The sequence below is a fragment of the Elephantulus edwardii genome, unplaced genomic scaffold, assembly GCF_000299155.1.
Source record: "Elephantulus edwardii isolate Elephantulus edwardi_28Jun2011 unplaced genomic scaffold, EleEdw1.0 scaffold00007, whole genome shotgun sequence".
Taxonomy (NCBI): domain Eukaryota; kingdom Metazoa; phylum Chordata; class Mammalia; order Macroscelidea; family Macroscelididae; genus Elephantulus; species Elephantulus edwardii.
In genome coordinates, this window is record NW_006399757.1 from 32,836,878 (window position 1) to 32,858,896 (window position 22,019).

At 39.4% G+C, this 22,019-nt stretch overlaps 1 protein-coding gene and 1 pseudogene across 1 annotated transcript in view; one reads left to right on the plus strand and one right to left on the minus strand.

The window, feature by feature from the left end:
- The window catches only part of FAS (Fas cell surface death receptor), a 39,343-nt gene extending 25,306 nt beyond the window's left edge, over positions 1–14,037 (plus strand). Inside the window, exons 3-6 of the mRNA XM_006880399.1 lie at positions 470–607; positions 3,787–3,895; positions 5,811–5,872; positions 13,694–14,037. Of these exons, the coding sequence (XP_006880461.1) occupies positions 470–607; positions 3,787–3,895; positions 5,811–5,872; positions 13,694–14,037 (653 nt within the window). The remainder of the gene's footprint in view (positions 1–469; positions 608–3,786; positions 3,896–5,810; positions 5,873–13,693) is intronic.
- Positions 14,038–21,327: 7,290 nt separating this feature from the next.
- Positions 21,328–21,585, minus strand: LOC102869645 (annotated as a pseudogene).
- Positions 21,586–22,019: the final 434 nt, after the last annotated feature.

The following is a 22,019-nucleotide window of genomic DNA, read 5'->3' on the forward strand; positions in this document are numbered from 1 at the left end:
GTGGGTGATTTTAATCTGCGGCCCTCGGGCCTGGTTTTAATTGGTTTTGGTCAAACATTCTTCTAAGTGGTATAGCATTTGTCTGTCCATTTGCTGTACAGAGGTAACTTGTGGTTGCTGTGATGCTAAACACTGTGACACTCATATGTCAAATGCGATAATGGTTACCCATGGTGGACAGTGTTTGGTGGAGCTCTAAAGATTACAGCCATAGAAGTCAGCCCCAGTGGGGTAACTGGTTAGTGTGTGGTACTTACAAAGATTACAGCCTTAGAAATACTTTAGAGCAATTCCGTTTGGTCATTTATTGTCCCTATGAGTTTGAATATGCTCAGTAACACCCAATAATAATAAATACTCCCCTTCTTTTTGAGTAATTTTTTGTGATCACCCCTGCATATTCCTTGTGTGTTGCAAGAGTACCTCACATTCAAACACTTGTTTTTCCCCATTTTTTTCTCTTGGACAGGTCGATGGAAAAGTAGAGACTGCGAAGTCAGTGAGGGAGCACCAGTTTGTGAGCTATGTGAAGAAGGGAAAGAGTACACAGAAAATGACAATTATTTAAATAGGTGTTTCAAATGTAAATATTGTGATGAAGTACATGGTAAGTACTTTAAAAAACAATAAAAATGGATAGATCTTGAAGACAAATGTTGAGTGAAATAAGCCAATCACAAAAAAAGTAAATACTGTATGACTTCACTCTCATACAAAGACAAAAAAAAAAAAAGTAATGTATACAGACCACAGCTTAGTGGTGGCTTCCAGAGTTGAGAAGAGGGTGAAAACAGAGAGGTTAATGATGGAAAATGAAACTGATTAAATAAGGGGTGTATTGCACAGCCAATTTTTATAATTGTTGTCAATAAGTTGTACACCTATAAAATGTTGCTTTGGCAAAAGTTGTGTGATAAATGTTATTTGCAATAACCAAAAAGAAGTAGTGGCTGAGGCTGCTTTTATACAATTACCTCATGAGTTGTGGTTCCTTGTTTTAAAGGTTTAGGGCCATAGATTTATAGAATAACCCAGTTAACTGGGCTAATGGAGCTATGTTTGCCTAGTGGTAAGAAGCTACACAGCAATCCCAAAGACAAATGGCTCAAACCACTAGCCGATCCACAGGAAAAGGATGGGCAATCTCCTCCTGTGCGATTTGCTGCCTCTGAAAACCCACTGTAGGGTCAGCTATGGGCCCTTCTAACTCATTTACACACAAGAACAAGAATGCATTTAGTGCTTCTGTTTTACCTCCTCATTTGTTGTGTAAAGCCCTTAATCATAAAGCCTTCCAAGTAGCCATCCAAAGTACAGGAACCATTCAACTGGAGTAACAGAAAGTTAGAAATAGGGGCAGGATAGGGAGTGCTTGGCTAATCGGCTCCACAGACAGCTGCCTCTTTCACCATGAGACCAGAAAACTCAGTTATGCCAGTGACATTAATGAACATTTTAACCACAGTCTACAGAATTAGTTTGTGAAAAGGGAGAGAATGCAGAAAAGAACTTCAAAGTCTCATGGACTCTAAGCTTCTAGGATGAGAGGAAAAGGAGAACTGCTAATTAAATAATGTTGTTGTTGTGTGCTGTTGAGTCAGAACTGACCCAGAGATGACCCTCTAGATTTTCAGAGGCAGTGAACTGCTTGGGAGGAGACTTCTCATTCTTCTCTCACAAAGCAGCTGGTGGATTTGAACTGCATGACTTTGGGACTATGGTGTAGCTTCTTACCACTAGGCCACTAGAGCACCTTCAGATAAGAATTAATTAGATAATAGATACATACTATGTTGAGTGAAAAGACAGGCTATATAAAATAAGGTATGATCAGCATAATATCACTAAAGGAAAGAAATACATGGAGAGCTAGCACCAGAGTTATAGACAACAAAGGTATATGCTATTACATAAATAAATGATCCTGCACTTTTGGTAGTAATAAACATTAATCTACAAGTAGATGTAGATGTAGATAAATAAGCATTAAAGGAACAGATAGGGATGAGTGCAAAGAACTACATCATGGCCATGCATAGGTTTGGAAAGTGCTGTTTGTACGTGTGTATTTGTATGCTGCAAATATATCCCCATCAGGGGAAAACATATAGACTTTTAACCACAACCAACCACAATGAGGGGATGGGTCACTGGTTATGGGGCCTCAGGACTATAGTCTTGGGGGACATCAAGGTCAGTTGGCATAAAATAGTTCAACAAGGATAATGTTCCACACTCGACATCAGTGATTAACAACTGGGTCTTAAAAAACTTGTGAGCAGCCAACCATCTATCGTCCTTCTATGTCCAAAACAAAGTGAAGAAAATCAAATGTGCATGTTATGGTCGTTAAACAATTTTACAGTTTGGATAAACTTTCACTCAAATCACACAAAAAAATCTTTTATTAAAAAAAGACAGGAAATCCAGTTGACAATAGTAACTTGAAAAATTAGACAGGAATTTTAGAGGACAGTGAGCTTACGTTAATAAGGGAGGGACAAAGGATAAGGTGGGGTGAGACTTGTTGGACAATATGAAGAATGCAATCAATGTCAATAAACTGTATATGTAGAAATTAGTGACCTGTTATGCATATTGCTGTATGTATTCTCCAAAATAACAACAAATTAAATGAAATGAAGGCAGGGGGTGAATCAAGAGACCAAATGTGTAAGTCAAATCTAAGCCATTTCCCCAGAAGTAGGAGAATGAATGTGGGTCACGTGAATAAGGCTTGTCAAGTCAAATCAGAACCACAGACATGATCCACCCACGATCCATACTGGTGCTCATGTGGGGGCCCTTGTTCTTGACCAGGAGTATCATGGAAACCTGAAGATACAAAGACAGAGAAGAAGCTTCTGGACAGGAAAAACTTCTGTCCATAATCAGGTTCTAAAGAAACCAGGCTCTCATTCTCACTAAGTGAAACTGGCCCATAGCTGACTCTCCAGTGGTTTTCAAGGGCTGTAAATAGCACAGAAGGAAAATGTTCATTTTTCTCCTTTAGAGCAGCTGGTGGTTTCAAACCACCTGTCTTTAGCAGGGCAACTCCTTACCCAATAGGCCACCAGAGCTTGTGAGGATGGTGCAAGATAGGGCACTATTCCAGACTGTAGTTTATAAGGTAGCTTCCAGTCATAGTTGACTCGAAGGTACATAGCTACAACAGAAAGCTTTTTCTATCTTGGCTTAAAACAAATAAAAATCTTTAAATTAGGGCCTTGATATTGGTCTGATTCTATAAGTTTCAGGCAGAACCTACCATTCTGCTTTTTTACCAAGGTTCCAAGAAGCCCTGGTGGCATAGTGTTTAATCTGTCAGGCTGCTGCTAACCAAAAGGTGAGCCGTTCAAATGCAACAGCCACTCCTCAGGAGGAAAGTGGAAAATTCTCTTCTTGTAAAGATTTTCAGCCTTGGGAACCCGATGGAGGAAGGTCATTGTCATCAGAACCTACTCGATGACAGTGAATTTTGTGGGTTTAACAAGCTCTAGGCCATGCTGACACGGCTGGTCCATGGCCCATACTTAGGGGACCCAGTCTCCACACTTGGGACCTAGGGGAGCCTTCTAGATGGGTGAGTTACCTACGGCATTGCCAAATGATTACTGGCTCTTTCAGCTTGGTCTATACTGTGCTTACAGTAATTGTGTTACTAAAAGCATGATGTCTGTGACTACTGATATGAGTTGTGCATAAACAAAATCTATGAAGCTCTGCCTATCATTTCCATAGTCCATTTAGAAATAGTTTTTGTAATTTTGCCCACTGGTTTTCTAGGACTGGAAGTGGCAAAAAACTGTACCCGGACCCAGAACACCCAGTGCAGATGTAAAGCAAACTTTTTCTGTATTAACTCTCTGTGTGACCAATGTGAACCTTGCAGCACGTAAGTTTTAGTCTTTATTTTCTTGAAACACTAGACAGAGCTTAGGAGACAACATCGTCTAGGTTAAGGAAACACTGGCTGTGAGTTAAGTGTTTGCTTTGCCTCCAAGCAGTAAGATGGCCATTGGCTCATTTAAATGTCAACACATCTAATATTACTAGTACTGAAAGTTTTGGTCTAGAGGTACAGAGAGTTAAGAAAAGTGGTAGTGTAGAATGAGTATAAGGATCCAGGAGGGGTGGGAGAGGCTGGAAGCAGAGGGATGTGGATGTGCAGGGTGAAGAAGGGATTAATCATCGGGCTGTACAATTTGATGGGGGGCGGGGTGAGGGAAATGGAAAGAATTTGTTCGAATTTGTATTGTTGTTGTTGTTGTTATGTGCCATCGAGTCGTTTCCGACTCATAGCGACCATTTTGTAAATAAACTGGTGAAAACCATTAAAAAATGACAAAGGAAAAAAGATCAAAGAATAGTGGTAGTTACTTATGTGTCAGTCTAGTGACTGTAACAATGTATTTGAGCATGGCTGAGATTGTGAGGATGGTGCAGGATAGGCAAGGTTTCAATCTATTGCTCATAGAATTTCTCTGAGCCATAATCAACTAGCAGCTACCAATAAAAACAATTCCATGTAGCAAGCATTGGAACACATCTGTGCCAGGAAATTTTTGAACTCCGCCTGGGAAGATGGGGTTGGAACTATGATACATAGCTTGAATCTTGAAAGAAAAAGAAAGCACTAGCATATGTATGCAACTGGAAAGCCCATTTCATGTAGGGTAATAACAGCTGCAAAGAGGTAAGAGAAGCTTAGGAGACCTGGGGTGAGTTAAAGCTAGACAAGGAGCCATGGCTAGATCATATACGGTCTCATATTTCATCTTTAAGAGCCTGGCTTTCATCCAAAGTTAGAAAATCTGTTTCTGCATCTCACTTTCCTGCTGAATAACCAAGTGAGCGTGGTCACTTGCCGTCCCTCTAGTTTACTCACACAGGATGCAGGCACTATTGGGGTGTAAGCAGTATTATTTGTCTCATCTGCCACATTTCTGTGAAGATGCTAGTGGAAGATAAATGTGGTGAAAGTGACTTATGCTTTATACATTGTTATTTTGTATGAACAGAAAGGTCTAAGATTAACATTCATTTGCTTCTCTTAAAACCTGAGACTCATTTTCAGAAACTCCTAAGTAAATGTTCATTTAGTCAATCTAAAGAGTAGGAATATTATACTTTACACCACTTCTTGCCAGGAAAAAAAAATCTAAGTTATATTCATCTATATTCTTTCCAACTCTGAGAGTCTTGAGAGAATTTCAAGGTTGAAGGACAGGTCTGAATTGAAAGATGTCAGGGGTAGGAAAAAGGGGCTCAAGGATAGCTTAGTAAACTAAGAATACTAGTAGTTCTCAATAGTTTATAATCATTAGTCAATTATTTTTCACAACTAGTTGTGCTAAGTAATCTACTTGTGTCTTCTCATTTATGAGTAACAGTTTTGGTGCCTTGCTAAGATCAGGTAGATAGGGTCAGCAACAGAACCAGGTCAAGGCTTTCTGACTGAAGATAGCGTCACATGAGCATCGTGCATCATCTAATCACCACTTGATGTTAAAATCGTCAACGTTTACAGGCCAACTGGCAAAATTAATTTTGTTTGGCCATTTTGTTGTTTTAAGTTACTCCTTCGACATTTTCCTGGGTAAGTTTTGACTTGAAGACATTTTTCATCCAAACATCAAAGTTATATTATGAATTTGTACCCATTTCAGAGACTAATTGATGGGAATGGAGAGAATGGGTTTGCCAAAGATGAGTAGAATGACCCTGCTTTATAGTGAGTGTGTCATTGCAATGATCATGAAACAAGTGCACTCAGGCTCTTAGTATTTCCTCTGCATTTTTTTTTCTAGGTGTGAGCATGGAATCATTGAGAAATGCACACCAACTAGTAATGCTAAATGCAAAGAAAAAGGTTATTATTTCAAGTTCTATTCTCCTTTCTCCCACGCCCAAGATAAAAAAATATAAATATATATTTGATTCTGTTTGAGAGCATTTTCCTTCATTTTAAATATTGCTTATTTTTGTACGTAGTGTCGACAGCATCTAATTTACGGTGGCTCTGGGTCCTTGTGACGCTTCTGTTTATAGGTGCAATTACAGGTGCAATATTTTGGGGTAAGTTCTTGCTTTGTTCAAATTATAGTGGGAAATAATGTCTGAAAGCATTTTTCAAAAGCAGTCTCTGGGGTCCTCGTGATAAGAAAGCAATAGTTACATAGATACGTGGGTGTGGAGTTCCTAGGTGGTTCACTCATCTGCTAACCAAAAAAGTACTCTCTTCCACTGAGTCAATTTTGATTCATGGAAACCTTTCACTAGGTGTGTTAAGGTCTAAACCAAGCACATTGCTTATTTTTGGAAGGCGATATGCTAAAAAAAAAATTTAAAAAATCAGCCTTAGAAACTTCTAGGGAGAAATAAGTCAGTATGAAAAGACAAATACTGAATAAACTCCCTTACATGAAATACGCAAATAAATGGAGACCAAAGGCCACTATTATTTGGGAAGGAGAAAGGTGAGACTTTGCTTAGGGATGGCACTCAACTTATATTGGTTGTAGAATACTTTGAGAAAGGATAGTCATAATGGTTATATAGCATTGAATAACGTGATCAGGACCACTGACTTGTACATATAGAAAATTATTTCTAAAACAAAAAGAAGCTTACAAGGCACAGTTCTACTCTAACACACAGAGGGTCTCCACGAGTCAGAAAGGATGATAACTAGTTTTACCAGGTAGGTAGTTCTGTTGTACTATTAAATTCCTGTCATCAAATGAACCCTTAACCCTGAGACCTGATTAAGCAGTGATCCAGGGATCACTCAACTATTCTTTCTGAGTAACTGGGGCAATGACTGGTATTCCCCTCCACCCTTTGAACAACTGAAGAGGTGGCCAAGAACATGAGATTGCCTCAGGCATTAAGAGAACAAAAAATGAATCCTTCCAGGGGCAAGGACTGCAGGTTATACCAGATGTCACAGAGGACACTTGATTAACTCATTCTTGTTCGTGCTGCTTCTCCCTTGACCAACGTCAGTGCTCCTTTGATTCTTAAATTCATCTTACCTTAAAATGCTGAAGTGACACAATGCATGGAAGGGTTACTCAATAAGGTCAGTAGGCAAACAAAAATTGAGCATAATCCTAATTACTATAGAAAATCCCCGTAAATCATGCACAAAGCAAAGAGTGAGGCCGATTCAGTAGAACTCAGAAGAAGTGAGGCTTTTCTCTCTGTTGGAACAAGCTTCAGTCCAGCTGAAGATAATGATATTGCTTGGCACTTAGAGACTCCATAGCTAAAAAATCCATACTCACTGCTTAAATTGTGTTTGTATGTGGAGACCTACAGGTCCATGCCTTCTATCTTGTACTGATTCCAAGGCAGATGCTCATTGAATATGTATACTTTTCTGAGTGTGTGTACTTGAATTTCTGGGCATTAAGTATTCTTCCCTGAAAAGCTGATACCGACTTCTCGAGCCCTAGGCCTCTGTGCCCTGCTTGAAAGCTGTGCAAATCTACTTGTTGTTAGGTGCCGTTGAGTCAGCTATGACTCACCAAGCCCCTCTATGAACAACAGATCTGAGCTTTGCCCTATCCTGTGCCATCATCACATCCCCCCACCCACCACGCTGAAGCCCACTGTTGCAGCCATTGTGCCAATTCATCTCATTCAGAATATTTGCTTCTTTCAAGATCCCCCTTTCCCAGGATACGGGCTTTTCCCAAGGACCGCCTCTTCCCAGCAGCATGCCTAAAGAATGTGTCTCCTTCTTGCCTCTAAGGGCTGTTCTGGTTGCACAACCTCCAGAAAGATCTGTTTTGGTGGCCCTGAAATAGCTCAAAAGCCAGCCTCACATTAAGCCAGCCTATGGCAAATGGATGAGTCAATTAGGATATGCTGTCTCTCTGGGATACTTGTTGAGTCCTTGCAGGGTACAAAGGATACATGTGCTTCACTGCTAACCAAACAGTGGGGTGTCTACCCAGAGGCACCTCAGAAGAAAAGTCGGGCAATCTGCTTCCAAAAATGAACCACTCAGAACAGTCCTGCTCTGAGACACGAGGAAACCATGAGTTATAATTAACTTGATGACACCTATTTTTTGTTTTGCGCTTGAATTTGTGACCTCAGGGAGTGGGATTTCCAAAATCAGGACAATACAGCCTAGTGTAGTTCTGGGCCACCCTGACTTGTTGTTATGTGCCGTCGAGTCGCTTGCAACTCATAGCGACCCTATGTACAACAGCCCTAAACTCTGCTCTGTCCTGTGCCAGTCGCACTGTCTCTGACACTCTCATCCCGATTATCTCAGTCACTGAATCAACCCACCCCATAGAGGGCCTTCCCCTCCTGCGCTGTCCCTCCACCCTCCCAAGCATGATATCCTTCTCCAAGGACCGGTCTCTCCTCACAACATGTCCAAAATATGTTAGATGGAGCCTCAGAATCCTTGCCTCCAAGGAGCCACCCGGTTTAACCCTTTCCAGGACGAATCTGTTTGTTTTCCTAGCAGTCCATGATATTCTCAATACCCTTCTCCAGCACCACAGCTCAAAGGCATCAATTCTCCTTCTATCCTCCTTGGTCATTGTCCAACTCTCTGATGCATAACAAATGATTGCGAAGACCATGGCCTGTATCAAACGCACCTTAGTCTCCAGAGAGACACTATTGTTCTTCAGTACTTTGGAGAGGTCCCTAACAACAGACTTTCCCATGGTAATGCGCCTTTTAATTTCCTGGCTACTGGTGCCAAGAGTGTTGACTGTGGAGCCAAGCAAACTAAAGCTGTGTACAATCTCAATCTCTTCACCATCCATCCTGATGCTGCCAATTGGTCCAGTGGTGAGAATCTTTGTCTTTTTGACATTGAGCCTCAATCCATATTGTAGGCTGCAGTCCTTGACCCTCTGCAGCAGGTGTTTCAGGTCCTCTTCATTTTCAGCAAGCAGGGTTGTGTCATCTGCATAACGCAGATTGTTGATAAATCGTCCACCAATCTTGACCCCACATTTCTCCTCATAGAGCCCAGCCTCCCGGATAATCTGTTCTGCATATAGGTTGAAAAGGTATGGAGATAGAATGCATCCCTGGCGTACACCCTTCCCAATTTTGAACCATGCAGTGTTCCCTTGTTCTGTTCTGACAACTGCCTCCTGGTCCAAGTATAGGTTTCGTATTAGAACGATCAAGTGTTCTGGGATTCCCATTCTTCTCAGAGTCAGCCACAGTTTGTTATGATCCACACAGTCAAATGCCTTTGCATAGTCAATGAAACACAGATAGACATTCCTCTGGTATTCTCTGCTTACTTACCTTTATAAAATTCTGTTACTGTGAGACTATATTCTCAGGTATTTCTACCCCACTAACAACTGAGTTTGACAAATTTCTTTGATCTTTCAGTGAGAAAAAGATGCAGAAAAAGCAAACAAGAAATTACTGATCTCTGTGGCCTAGATGTAAGTATTGAAGCATCAGCTCTCTTATAAAGAAAAAGAGTAAATAATATTGTTTATCTACTATTTCTAAAGCAACTTTTTTTTGCACAACTGTTTGTTGCATGGATATGAAGGGTACCAAAATGAATTAAGATATGGTGCTTAATTGATAACTTTCTATACAAATGACATAAGAATTTTTAAAAGGGTAAATAATGTGCTCAATATGAAGTTTTTATGTTTTTTTTTTAAATTTTATTATTTTTTCTGTGTGTACCATCACATTGGATCTGAGTTGTACAGGAGGAGACTGCCCCTCCTTCTCCAGCAGAGCATCCGGTGGATGAGAACCGCATATCTCTGGGATTGCAATGCAGCTTCTAGCCACTAGGCCACCAGAGCTCCCTAATATGAAGTTTTTAAAGGGCATGACCAACGTCTGTGCTCTATGTAGGTGTGACTCCAGTAGAGAGATGACAAAGACTCCCATTTTTTTTTGCCATGGGCAGCACTGGGATTTTGTAGCCAAATCAATACAGAGAATTAGCTCTTAAAGCTCCTCATATAGACACATTTTAACACTCTCTCTGTACCTGTTGCCTTAATCTTTTGTATAACTTCTTCCAACATGTAATTAAGGCATTTCCAAAAGCAAAAAGATACCCTGGGAATAAATTCCCACTGAACTGGGTAAGAATTTTGCACTTGAGGGCAGGACCAATTAAAATTCTTTAAATAAATATGGCATAGAAAATCCAACTTGAGGCATCTATTTTTGCTGTCAAAATTAAGGATGTTACAATGAAGTAAGTTTTACAGTGTTTATCATGCTTATTTTAATGTATATGTGACAAGTAAGAGAGCGCTGGTGGTCTACTGGCAAGAAGCTATGCAGCATTCCCAAAGGCATATGGTTCGAGGCCACCAGCCAGTCTATGGAAGAAGGATGGATAATCTCCTCCCATGCGATTAATTGATTCTGAAAACATGCTAACATGTCAGCTATGGGCCAACTACGGAGGGTCACAGCAGCATGAAAAATAATCTCAAGAATGATTCTGAAGAATTCCTAAAACTCTAAACCGTAGTGAACTTTGTAAGTCAGCATTGTTTAGTTCCTGCCAAGGCTGGAGCTTCTCAGAATCCTCTTTTGAATGGTAGAATACCTTCTTCTTAATCACTTAGTCCAGTTTTCTGATTATCAGCTAACTTGTTATACTTTGCTCTGAAATCAGAAGATTACATGCTATTGTTCTGAATAGATTTTTCATTCTCTATTTCTTTTTTGGCTCCTAGGAAGAAGACAGAGCTCTTCTTCCAGGTAAGATTTTTAGTATTTTATCCTCATAGAAGTGAATTTCTTAGGAGTAACAGGCCAATTTCAAAGTAAAAGAGTATTTACTCATGTCAATGACATATTGTGGGATCTAGCTTTTATTTCTTGAGCTTAGAGGTTATCACAATAGTTTCTCAGAGAAGTTTTGGTCAAACATTCTTCTAGGTTGTATAGCCCTGGTCTGTCCACTTGCTGTACAGAGGTAACTCATGGTTGCTGTGAAGCTGAACACTGTGACACTGACATGTCAAATGCGAGAATGGTTACCCATGGTGGGCAGTGTTTGGTGGAGTTCCCCAAATCAAACAAGCTTGGAAGCAGGAGAGGCATCCACTTATGAAATAGCTTGCCTCCAGAAACCCTATGAACCTGAAGAAACGATGAAAGTTATACCAGTGTTCATGTCATTTGTTCATAGGGTCACTATGAGTGGCCTACAGCTCGATGGCACTTAACAACAACAACAACAACAACAACTATTATTCATAGTTAAAAATAAACCAGGTAGCCACTCCCCAGATTGTAAATACTTGCTATTTTTGGCGATCTGAAAAGTGGCACTGGATGAAGGTGCAGTGAACATGACCTGACCAAAGTAAAATGTCACTAAGAAATGCAGAAGAGTGTAGGATGTTTATGCTAAAGTATATGGTACGCATAACTAGGCAACAATGTCAACAGTAACCTAAAATGAGTGTATGTACATGGACACAGATGTCTAGGCTTACAGATACCACTCAGAGTACAGAGAGCTCCACTCCATTGTAGTTTTCATTGCTGTGTGCCATCAAGTCGGAACTGATCAACAGCTGACTCTTCAGCAGGTTTTCAGAGGCAGCAAATCACATGGGAGGAAACTGTCCCTCCTTCTCCCCTAGAGCAGATGGTGGTTTCAAACCATGTGCCTTTGGGATTGTAGCGCAGCTTCTTCCCACTAGGCCACCAGAACTCCCTAGACCACCACAATAAAGGGAATAGTGAAATAAAGCAAGTCACATGAAGTGGGTTCCCCCCCCCCACACTGCACATAAAAGATGTTTTACACAATTCTGTAGTCTACTAGGGATGCAAGAGTGGTAAGAAAAAAAGTCAGAAACATTGTGAGAATTACCGACATATGACACACAGACACAAAGTGAGCAGAAGCTGTGGGGGAAAAAGCACCAACAGACTTGCTTGATCCCAGTGAGCCAGAAACCTTTAGTCTGTAGAAAAAATACCGTATCTGTTAAGCATACTAAAGTAAACTGCAGTAAAGTGAGGTGTGTTTGTAGACATATACAAGTAGATACAGAGTAACGCATGTGTATGCACAGATAGAAAGATCTCTATGTACATGAACAAACTGGTATGTATGTATGAATATGCATATATACTCATAGAGGACACAATTTTAGACATAATCAAACACCTTAAAATACTGACTTTAGGATTTAAAAATGTAGGTCCTTAGTTTCATGGCTCTGTCAACTGGCACCTAAAGTTTATGCTCTGAATCTTACTGAGTTCAGTAGACTCTAGAATTTTAAAAGCTTGTGAGTTGCCATTGAAAATGCCAACACTTGATTAACTTAGTCCCATAAGTACAAATACTGTATGAAACCATTACTGTAAACATAGAAAGATAACTAGTAAAATGTGTATGAGGATCCAAGGGGAGGAGGGTAGAAGCATAGCCATGACAATGGACAGAGGGGAAATCAGAGGGCGGCACAATTTGATGGAAGGGGGGAGGGGGGAGTAAAGGAAATGGGAAAGATCTGGTGGGGATCTGGAAAGACAGGGCAATGGTGGGCATAGTTCAATGTAGATTAATTTTATAAAATATAATTAATCAGAATGATTGTATGACACACAATGTGTATTAACTCTGTAGGCAATCCAATATAATTTTTTTAAAAAAAAATGCATCACTTAGTTTCTATTTGTTAGAAGAAAAATAGAAAGAGGAAAACCAGTCTTAGAAATCAGTGCAAAGGGCTATTGACCTATACAAACTTAGCTCATCCTCATCTACTCCGAGACCAGAAAAACTAAGTGGTGCCCGGCTACCATTGTTAACCATTCTAATTTGGTTCATCATTGGTGGACGTGGGGAGAATGGGAGAATAATGCAGAACAGAAATAAAATTCTTAAAAAGTCCAGGCATACTGGACCAGCTGAGACCACAGGATTCATCAAGTCTGCTGCTTGAGATATTCATTAAATCTTGAATGGAGATTATCCAGAGGTCACTGGCTTTTAGTGAAATAATATATGGCCATACATTAAAACAGACATGGGGGGGGGAGAGAAGAACGAACTGGGGATGAGGGTGGAGAAAACAGTGCAACAATGAATGAAAACCCAAAAATCTCTGTAAATGTTCATTAAAACTAATAAAATTTAAAAAAATATATGGCCATACAAAATAAAGGATATTTACCATGAATAAGAAATGCTTTAGTCTAAGGTATGTGAGAAATTTTCTTCATAATTTAGTTATGTGCCTAAGCTAACTGAGATGTTAATCTGAATTGTTGAGTCAATTATTATTGATGTTGTCAAGGTCTTTAACAACATACATGATCCTGCTCTGTTCTATGCTTTATGTTTCATACATAATTAAAAACTTTGTACTTTTAAATTTGTGAATCATTAGGTTATCAGGTTATAAAGAAATTTAGAGATAATCTTTCCTAACTTCATTATTTTACAAATGGGAAAAGATGATACAGATCTTTTCCAGGTCATATAGTAATTTACTGGGGACATGGAGTTACAATTAGAATTTGCTTTTCCTTTTTCTTTTTTATAATTCCCATTAGCTTTCGAGATCTTTAAGTCTAAATTATATTCTTTAAGTACAACAAGGAGGGAAATACACATGGTTTACAAATAATAGAAAATTTCTTTTAGAAAAAAAAGCATTTTCTAATACCGTTTTCTATTTTTTAGATATTGACTTGAGTGAATATATCACGTACATTGCTTACAGAATGACAATGAATGAAGTTAAAGAATTTGTTCGAAAGAATGGTACCGAAGAAGCCAAAATAGATGAGATTAAGAGTAACTATCCCCAAGATGCAGCTGAACAGAAGGTCCAAATGCTCCGTACCTGGTATCAACAACATGGGAAGAAAGGTGCATATCGCACTTTGATTACAGGCTTAAAGAAAGCGAATCTCTGTGCACATGCAGAAAAACTCCAGGAATTAGTTCAGAAAGGCCTTCCCAGTGATGCCAAAACAGCAAGCATCACAAATGAAAATGAAAGACAAAGCTCAGCAGAGACTTAAAAATAAGCTCAGTTCTGAGACTGAACAATAATCAGTAGGAACAAAGAGAAAAATTTGGTACTGCTTATTGCACATCTCAGGTTGGACTAGGCACATTCTAAGTGCCCAATAGCTACATACAGTTGGTGGTTACTGCATAGAAGCACTAAGGTCTGTATTGCTGTTAGAGCAGGTCTTGAGATCAAACTACCTATGGATAATTAAACAGTATACTAAATACTCAAATGAGAATCCAGGGAAAGGACAATTATTGGGACTGAGATGAGGTATGTGACTGAATACTAAGGCCTCTATACACAGGCTGGCTAGGCATGTGCTTTGGCAATGGTCTGCTTACACCTCCCCAGTGACTGCTCTTCGCCCAACACTAGGACTCACCTCAACAACTGCACAATGCAATGAGACAGACATAAGAGAACCTCAATATAGATTTCTAGAACTCTTTTTCTGTGTCGCTACTTCCTTTCCAGTACTGTAGCCTGTTAAGTTCAGCAGGATCAGTCTTCCACACTGTGATGTTAACCTGAAAGTTGGTGCTTTTTAGCCATCACTTAGCCCCTCAGGGCTCCAGCTATCTTAACTGCAGACACTTGCGAATCAGCATGGGCTTGCTAATCAGCAACAGCTGAAGCAGCAATAGAAAGAGTGACAGCAAGACTTGGAGCAGCAAGACTTGAGGTGAAGAAGATTTGTGGTGGCAAGATTATGGTGAGAATGGGACCCAGGTGGTGGACAGACCATGGCACTGCTGTGGACAAATGGTGGCAAGCTGTGACCTGAGGCTTCTTGCATTTATTGGTAGTGGCCACAGTTGGATTTTGTTGTTCTTGCCTTTGATGATGGAATGAAAAGCTGCTTGCTGACTTGAAACCAGAGCCTGAACTAACTGCAGAGGAACTGTTGAGCTAAAACCTGGACTTACTGTGATATACTTTGACTCCCCCACTCTACAACTTCCTTCCCTAATAAACCCCATTGTTGGTATGATAACTGTGAGTCAGCAATGAATTAACAAACCTCTTGTTGCTGGTGGGTCTCTACAGGCACCGTGGGGCTGGGCTCTTTATCTGCTTTCTCCTCTGGGGCAGTGAGGGGCAGTGTTTTTCTTACTCCCTCTTGCCCTTTCAGAGAGATGCTCATGGTCCTGTGCCCTATAGTTTATTTTTCCCTCCTCAGAGTCAATCTTATCTAAACAAGTTTACTTTGCTTAGGATTCTTTCTCAGCAAGTGATCTACCAAGTGGCCCAGATTGAAAGTCTGGTGTAGGTTTGTTTTTATTTAACCTCTTTAGTAAGACACCTAACCCCAGCCCTCCCCCCATTACCCTAGTCACTGAATCAATCCATCTCATTGAGGGTCTCCTCTCCTCCACTGTCCCTCCACCCTCCCAAGCATGATGTCCCTCTCCAAGGACTGGTCCCTCCTTGCAATATGTCTAAAGTATGTCAGAGGAAGCTTCAGAATCCTCGGATCCAAGGAGAAGCCTGGCTTCACCCTCTCCAGGACAAACCTGTTCATTTTCTTAGCAGTCCATGTAGGTGAGTCCGAGATGGTGAGATTGGCACAGGATAGAGAAGGATTTGGGGCGGTTGTACATAGGGTCCCTATGAGTTGCAGGCAACTCTACGGCACATAACAACAACAACTTCAGTAAGAGTGTACTTTGACCAAAAAGATGTGTCTTTCATCATTTCAGAAAATGCTTAAATAGTAATTTTTTTCCTCTGGAGAATGTGTGTCCACCTTTCTATTCTGAAATTCTATGTGCTATCTGGAAAAAAACTCTCTTTTCACAGATCTAATTTTTATTGCCATTTGAGAGTTCCTAAAGCATTTTTTTCAATTTATCATTCACACACATTTTGTTACATAAAATCATAATATCCACCGTTCTTCATGGTTAACTCACTTATTATTGTTGTTCCCTTCACCGGTCTTAACAAGTGTTTTGTTTTTTTGAGTATTTTTTATATTTTGTAGGCTTTAACAACTGTTTTTAGCTACTAATTTTCTTCTCATCTTCTCTCTGATAAATACACTAGAATAAATTTTCTGTGTATTAACTTTTTTTAAGTAAAGCTTTTTTGAACTATACTCCACATGTGTTAACTTTTATTTTTAAATAAATAAATTGCCTTTATATCCTGAATTTTGGCAAATTAACCATTTGCTTGATTATATCAATTTAGAGTATTGTATCCATTAATGTATATATTTCTGTATTTGTTGCTTACATTTTTTCTGTTACACAAATATGTGTACACCCATATTTATTGCAGCATTAATTACAATAGTAAAGAATTGTAAACAATTCAAGAGCCCATCAGAGGATGACTGGCTAAAGAAACTGTGGTATATTCACACAATAGAGTATCATGCATCACTAAAGTACTATCAGGAATTTGTTAAATACTTCACCACATGGATGAATCTAGAAAAAAAAAATTATTCTGAGTGGCATAAATCAGTCACAAAGGAAAATTATGCTACAAGGTCATGATTTAGAAAACGAAGGGTAGTTTACACATTGAATCTTGAAAGATTAAAAGCTATGAGACAAGAGGAGAAGGTCAGTGAACATGAATTTTTAAAATATCAAATGACGTATGTATAGAAAACTTTTGGTCCAAAATTCACTAACATATTAACAAGTTGCTGCACACTTTAAATTGATATGTTATCTGGAATGTTACATCTTTTTTCCCTATGTATTACTGAATAATTAACAAATAAATGCATTAGTACACGTTGTACAAATGATGTTCTTTTTATTAATTAAAATGTGCAGGACAGCTATAGTCATTTGTGGCAACGTGTTAACACAAGCAAAGAGAAAAATCATTCCTAAGCAGAAAGCTAAGACTAAATAGCACCATTTTTTCTTTTTCTTCTAAATCTGTAAATTCCTCAGTCTCCTCCAAAGCAAGCTTACCTCATTTGACAATCTCCCCAGTAAGTCTAGCAAAGGAAATGTTCCAGTAGCCTGGCCGAATCTTTGTCTCTCCTCTACAACGTTTTCTTAGATCACTTTTGACCTTGGATTTGCTTAGATTCTCCCCATTGCTGACCTTTCCGTGGATTTTCAGTGGCTGTAAATTGCACAGGAGGAGACTGAATATCTTCCTCCCTCAGAGCAGCTGGTGGATTCAAACCCCACACCTTTGGCTTGGCAGCACATCTCCTTACCACGAGGCCACCAGTGATCCCCTCTCCCCAGCCAGCCAGGACCAAATATCACTGTCTTTTCAAGGTTTAACAGAAAGCCACCTCATTTATGCAACCTTTCCCAGATTTCCAGGATGAAAGTAACTTTTCCCTTTGAACCCTTCCATGTTTAGAGGACAAGCTTCATTTTTATAACAGGAACTTGAGGCCTCAAAATTATTCTCTTCCTATTGATTATACAAACTAGAGATGGTTGTGTAATGCACCTAGAATGATAAGGACAACATGAGTTGGAAATGACCCAATGACAACTAAGAACAACAATCCCTGCCTTGTTGAAAAATAGTAGTTGTTTTAACAATCCAGAAGCACTGGTGGCATAAAGCTGTTGACCAAATGGTGGTCGTTTGAGCACCAGCTGTTTTGAGGGGGAGAGATGTGGTGGCCTGTTCCCTAAGGACGTGGGCAATCCCTGCCCAAGAACTTTGCTTTTCAAATTTTCACCCACAATACAAATCTCTGTGAAGTTCAAGGACTCTGCGCGGTTCAAGGATGCAGGTCCTAGAGCTGTATAGGGACATGCACATGTGTTTATGTGGTCAAACAAGTGTGTAAGTGTATGTACGTAGTTGTTGTTTGCTCTCAAGTCTGAACAAACCCATAGCTGACCCTTCAGATGGTTTTTCAGAGGCAATTAATCACATGGGAGAAAACTGCCCATTCTACTTCCAATATATATAATATACATAGTAGTTTTTGTTGTTTTGTACCATTGAGTCAGAACTGACCCACAGCTGTTTCAGAGGCAGTTTAATTGCACGGAAGAAGACTGCTTATCCTTCTCCCACGGAGCAGCTGGTGGATTTGAACCACATGCCTTTGTGATTGCAATGCAGTTTCTCACCACTAGGCCACCAGAGCTCCATATATACTCTAAGAAGATTGTATTTCCTCCTAGAAATATTTGTTCTTCTGGCCGTCCAGGAGATATTGACACTCTTTGCTACCACCACAATTCAAAGGCGTAAGTTGATATTCCTTGTTCACTGTCCAGATTTCAGATGCCTTAAAAGCAATTGGAAATACCAAGACGTAGGGCAGGTGCACCCTAGTCTTAAAATAGGCATCCTTGCTATTTAGCACTTTAAAGTGGTGCTTAACAGCAGATTTTCCCAGTATAACACATTTTCTGATTTCTTGACTGATGCTTTGATAGATGCTAACTGTGGAGCCAAGTAAAATGAAATTGTTATCATATCATCCTTATTGGTCCAGTAATGAGGATTTTTGTTTTCTTGATGATGGGATTTCATCTCTACTAGAGGCAGTAGTCTTTAACCTTCTTTAGTGTTTCTAGTTTCCCTTACTTTATGTGAGCACGGTTTGTATCATTTGCATAAAACAAGCTGTTGCTAAGTTTTGATCGAATCTTAGTATCACATTCTTCTTCATATAGTCTAGTTTCTTGAATTATTTGCTCAGCATACATACTGAATAAGTATGGAGAAAGGATACAGCCCTAAAGCAAACTTCTACTGATTCTAAATCATACAGTGCTCCCTTGTTTTGTTTAAACAATTGCTTTTGTTTTATATATATTTTTGCATGAGCACAATTAAGTGTTCTGAGATTCCTATTCTTCTCAATGTTGCCTATAATTTACTGTTGTCAACACAATTGGGTTGACTATGTCTTTGCACAATCAATAAAATACCAGTAAAACATACTTCTGGTATTCTCTGTATTCAGCCAAGATCCATCTGACAGTGGCATTGACGTGCCTCATTTCTAGTTTATTCTGAACCCCATTTGAATTTCTTTCTGGCAGTTCCCTGTTGATGTATTATTCCAGCCATTTAAAAACAAACCAGCAAGATTTTGTTTGCATGTGATACATTTCAATAATTTCAGTACTCTCTTGGTTCACCTTTTTTGGGGGGAATGAGAACAAATATGGATCTCTTCCATTTAGTTGGCCAGGTCTTCCAAATTTCTGGACATAGATTAGTGAGCATGTCCAAGGGCTGTATCAGCTGGTATTCCATCAATTCCTGAGACCTTATTTTTTTGCCAGTGCCTCCAATACAGCTTGAACTGCTCCTTCATTATCAATGTTGTTGATCATCTTTCTTAAAAGGGTTCAGTGTCAACCAGTTCCTTTTTTGTTACAGTGATTATGTTTTGCTTTAATCTTCTTCCCTCTCCTTTAAATTGTGATTTTAATGAATGTATACAGAAAAATTGGATTTTCATTCATTCATTCTTGCACATTTTCCTCCCTATTCTCCCAGTTCACTTTTTTTAAAAAAAAAGTAATTTATTTTTGCATAATTTCCTCCCTCTCCCAAAGCCACCCCTTTTCCAGTCCACTTTGCTGTTCCCTGCATCATTCAAGATTTCATCCGTAGAATTCTTTAGTATTACAACTCAAGGCTTGAATCTGTTCTTCAGTTCTTACAGCTTGAAAATGCAAAACCCTTCTGTCCTTGGACACGTAAGAATTGGAGGCAAAGAAATAAGGACTTGGAAAAGTCTAGGGCCAGCTTGCTCCTTGCAGGCTCAAGCTCACCCATCCAACATTGAGTCTTAGTCTTCAAACTTGGAGATCATTAATGGCAGGGGAAAGTGTTGCTTGAAAGAGACTTCTAGGGTGAGTGCGTGTCAGACATTGATATATAAGACAGGAAAAAGAAAAAAAAAGAAAATGCAAAACCCAATCTTCCCTTTTGGTTTTCTAACTCCAGCTCTTTGTACATTTCACTGTAATACTTTTCTTTGTCTTTTTGAACTGTCCTTTGAAATTTTTGGGTTATTTCTCTTACTTTATTATTTCTTCCTTTTGTTTTAGCTTCTTTATATTGAAGAGCAAGTTGCAGAGTCTTGTCTGACATCCATTATGGTCTCCCCCACCCCCTTCCTGACTTTGTAATGACCTTTTACTTTCTTCATGGATGATATCCTTGAAGTCATCAGCCTACCACCCATCTATTCTTGAGGTGGTTTTTAAGTTCAGGATGGGAAAACTCAAAGTCATAGTTTGCCTTTCATGAATTTATTTTCTCTTCCATTATAATTTGAACTTGCATATGGTCTATTCAATGGCTAGCCTCTGATCTTGTTTTGACCACTGACATTAAGCTTCTCCATCACCTCTTTCATGCATGTGCTCAGTTCAATCCCTGTGTATTCCACCATGAGAGGTATGTATCAGTCACCTTTTTTGTTTGGGTGTTGTTTTTTTAAGTTGTAGTGCATAAATAATTGTACAAGATTCTATTATGCTTTCTCCAGTCTCTTTTCTGTCATGAAGGTCATATTTTCCAACTACCAGGCCTTCTTTGTTTCTAACATTTGTATTCCAGCCACCAAATCTTAATAATGCATCTTGATTGCATGTTTAATAAAGTTCATTATGTCAACGTTTTTTGAAATCCTCAAGGTCTCCGTCTTTGGCTTCAGTGTTTGGTGCCTATATTTAATAACAGTTTTATTAACAACACATCTTCCTTACATTCATAGGGATAGTATCCAGTCACTGACGGCATTGTACTTCAGGATAGATCTTGAAATACTTTCTTGACAATGAATACACCATTTCTCTTCCCTTTCTCATTTTCTGCAGAGTAGATTATATGCTAATTTCATTAAAAAAGGCCAATAACTGTCTCTCAGCTGACTAATGCCTAGGATGTTGATCCTTATGTGGGCCATTTCCTTTTTCACAACTTCTCATTTTCCTAGATGCTAATTTTAATAATAATAATAACTATTATTATTATTTAGCATTATTAATTTGTTTACAAAGTTCATATACATGGTGTTTCACACTATTCTTCATTCATATTGTCTTTCAATCATTTGCATGCAATGGGTTTTACAAAATGAATCACCATTGGACCTCGCCCCCATCATTACCCTGTCTTTCATTTTTGTACATTTCACACCTCAATTATTTTCGGAGGTTTGCACTTGCTTCTCCTCACTTTGGGCCTTGTCATACCAGCAAATGAAATTTATTGCGTGAAAGTTTTATCTCGTCTACATTAAACAGACCCTACTTTGAGGAGGTAGCGCTTCTCCAGTGACATTTTTTAAAGTCCGATATTGTATTTATTGAGATAATTCTCATCCATCTTGATTCAGCGTGTTATTATAAAGCTGCTTCCATCTGAAGGGGCATCCTTCTGTAAGCCTTGCTTTTCCTGCGGGCTGACAGACAACAGTGGAGCAGCCAACACACAAAACCATCGCTTGTGCATGGCTGAAGACGGTGGTGATTTTCTAGTATCCTGGGCATCTCATGTCCATGAAATAAGAATTCCAGCTCTGCACGAGGCGCTTCTTTTCTGGAGAAGGATGAAGGCGATCTTTTGCGAGAAGCATGCTGGCATGCAGAGGTCACTGCTGGAAACACCAGAACACCAGTCACATTTTGAATGGCTTCCAAATGGAGAGGCTCATCATCTTTCACGAACTATGTCCACCAAGGTTCTGGCAGAAGATGGGAATTTCTGGTTAATGACAAGGTTATGGTTAGGCTTCAGAAGGCCACTAGATGGCAGTGTTTCTCCTAGTACCAAACTTACCCAGGTGGGTGTCTAACCCAAAGAGTGAGGAGAGAATCCAGCAGTGGCTCTGCAGGAGAAAGATAGGCAGACTCCTATCCTTATGATTTACAGCCTCTGAAACCAAATTGGGGGTGGGAGGGGTGTCGCTATGTATTGAAATCAATTGGACAGCAATGAGTCTCAAACTCAATGTGGTCAAGAAAAGCCTTTAAGTCTATGGTTTGGAGATGGGGTATTAACTGTAAAGGT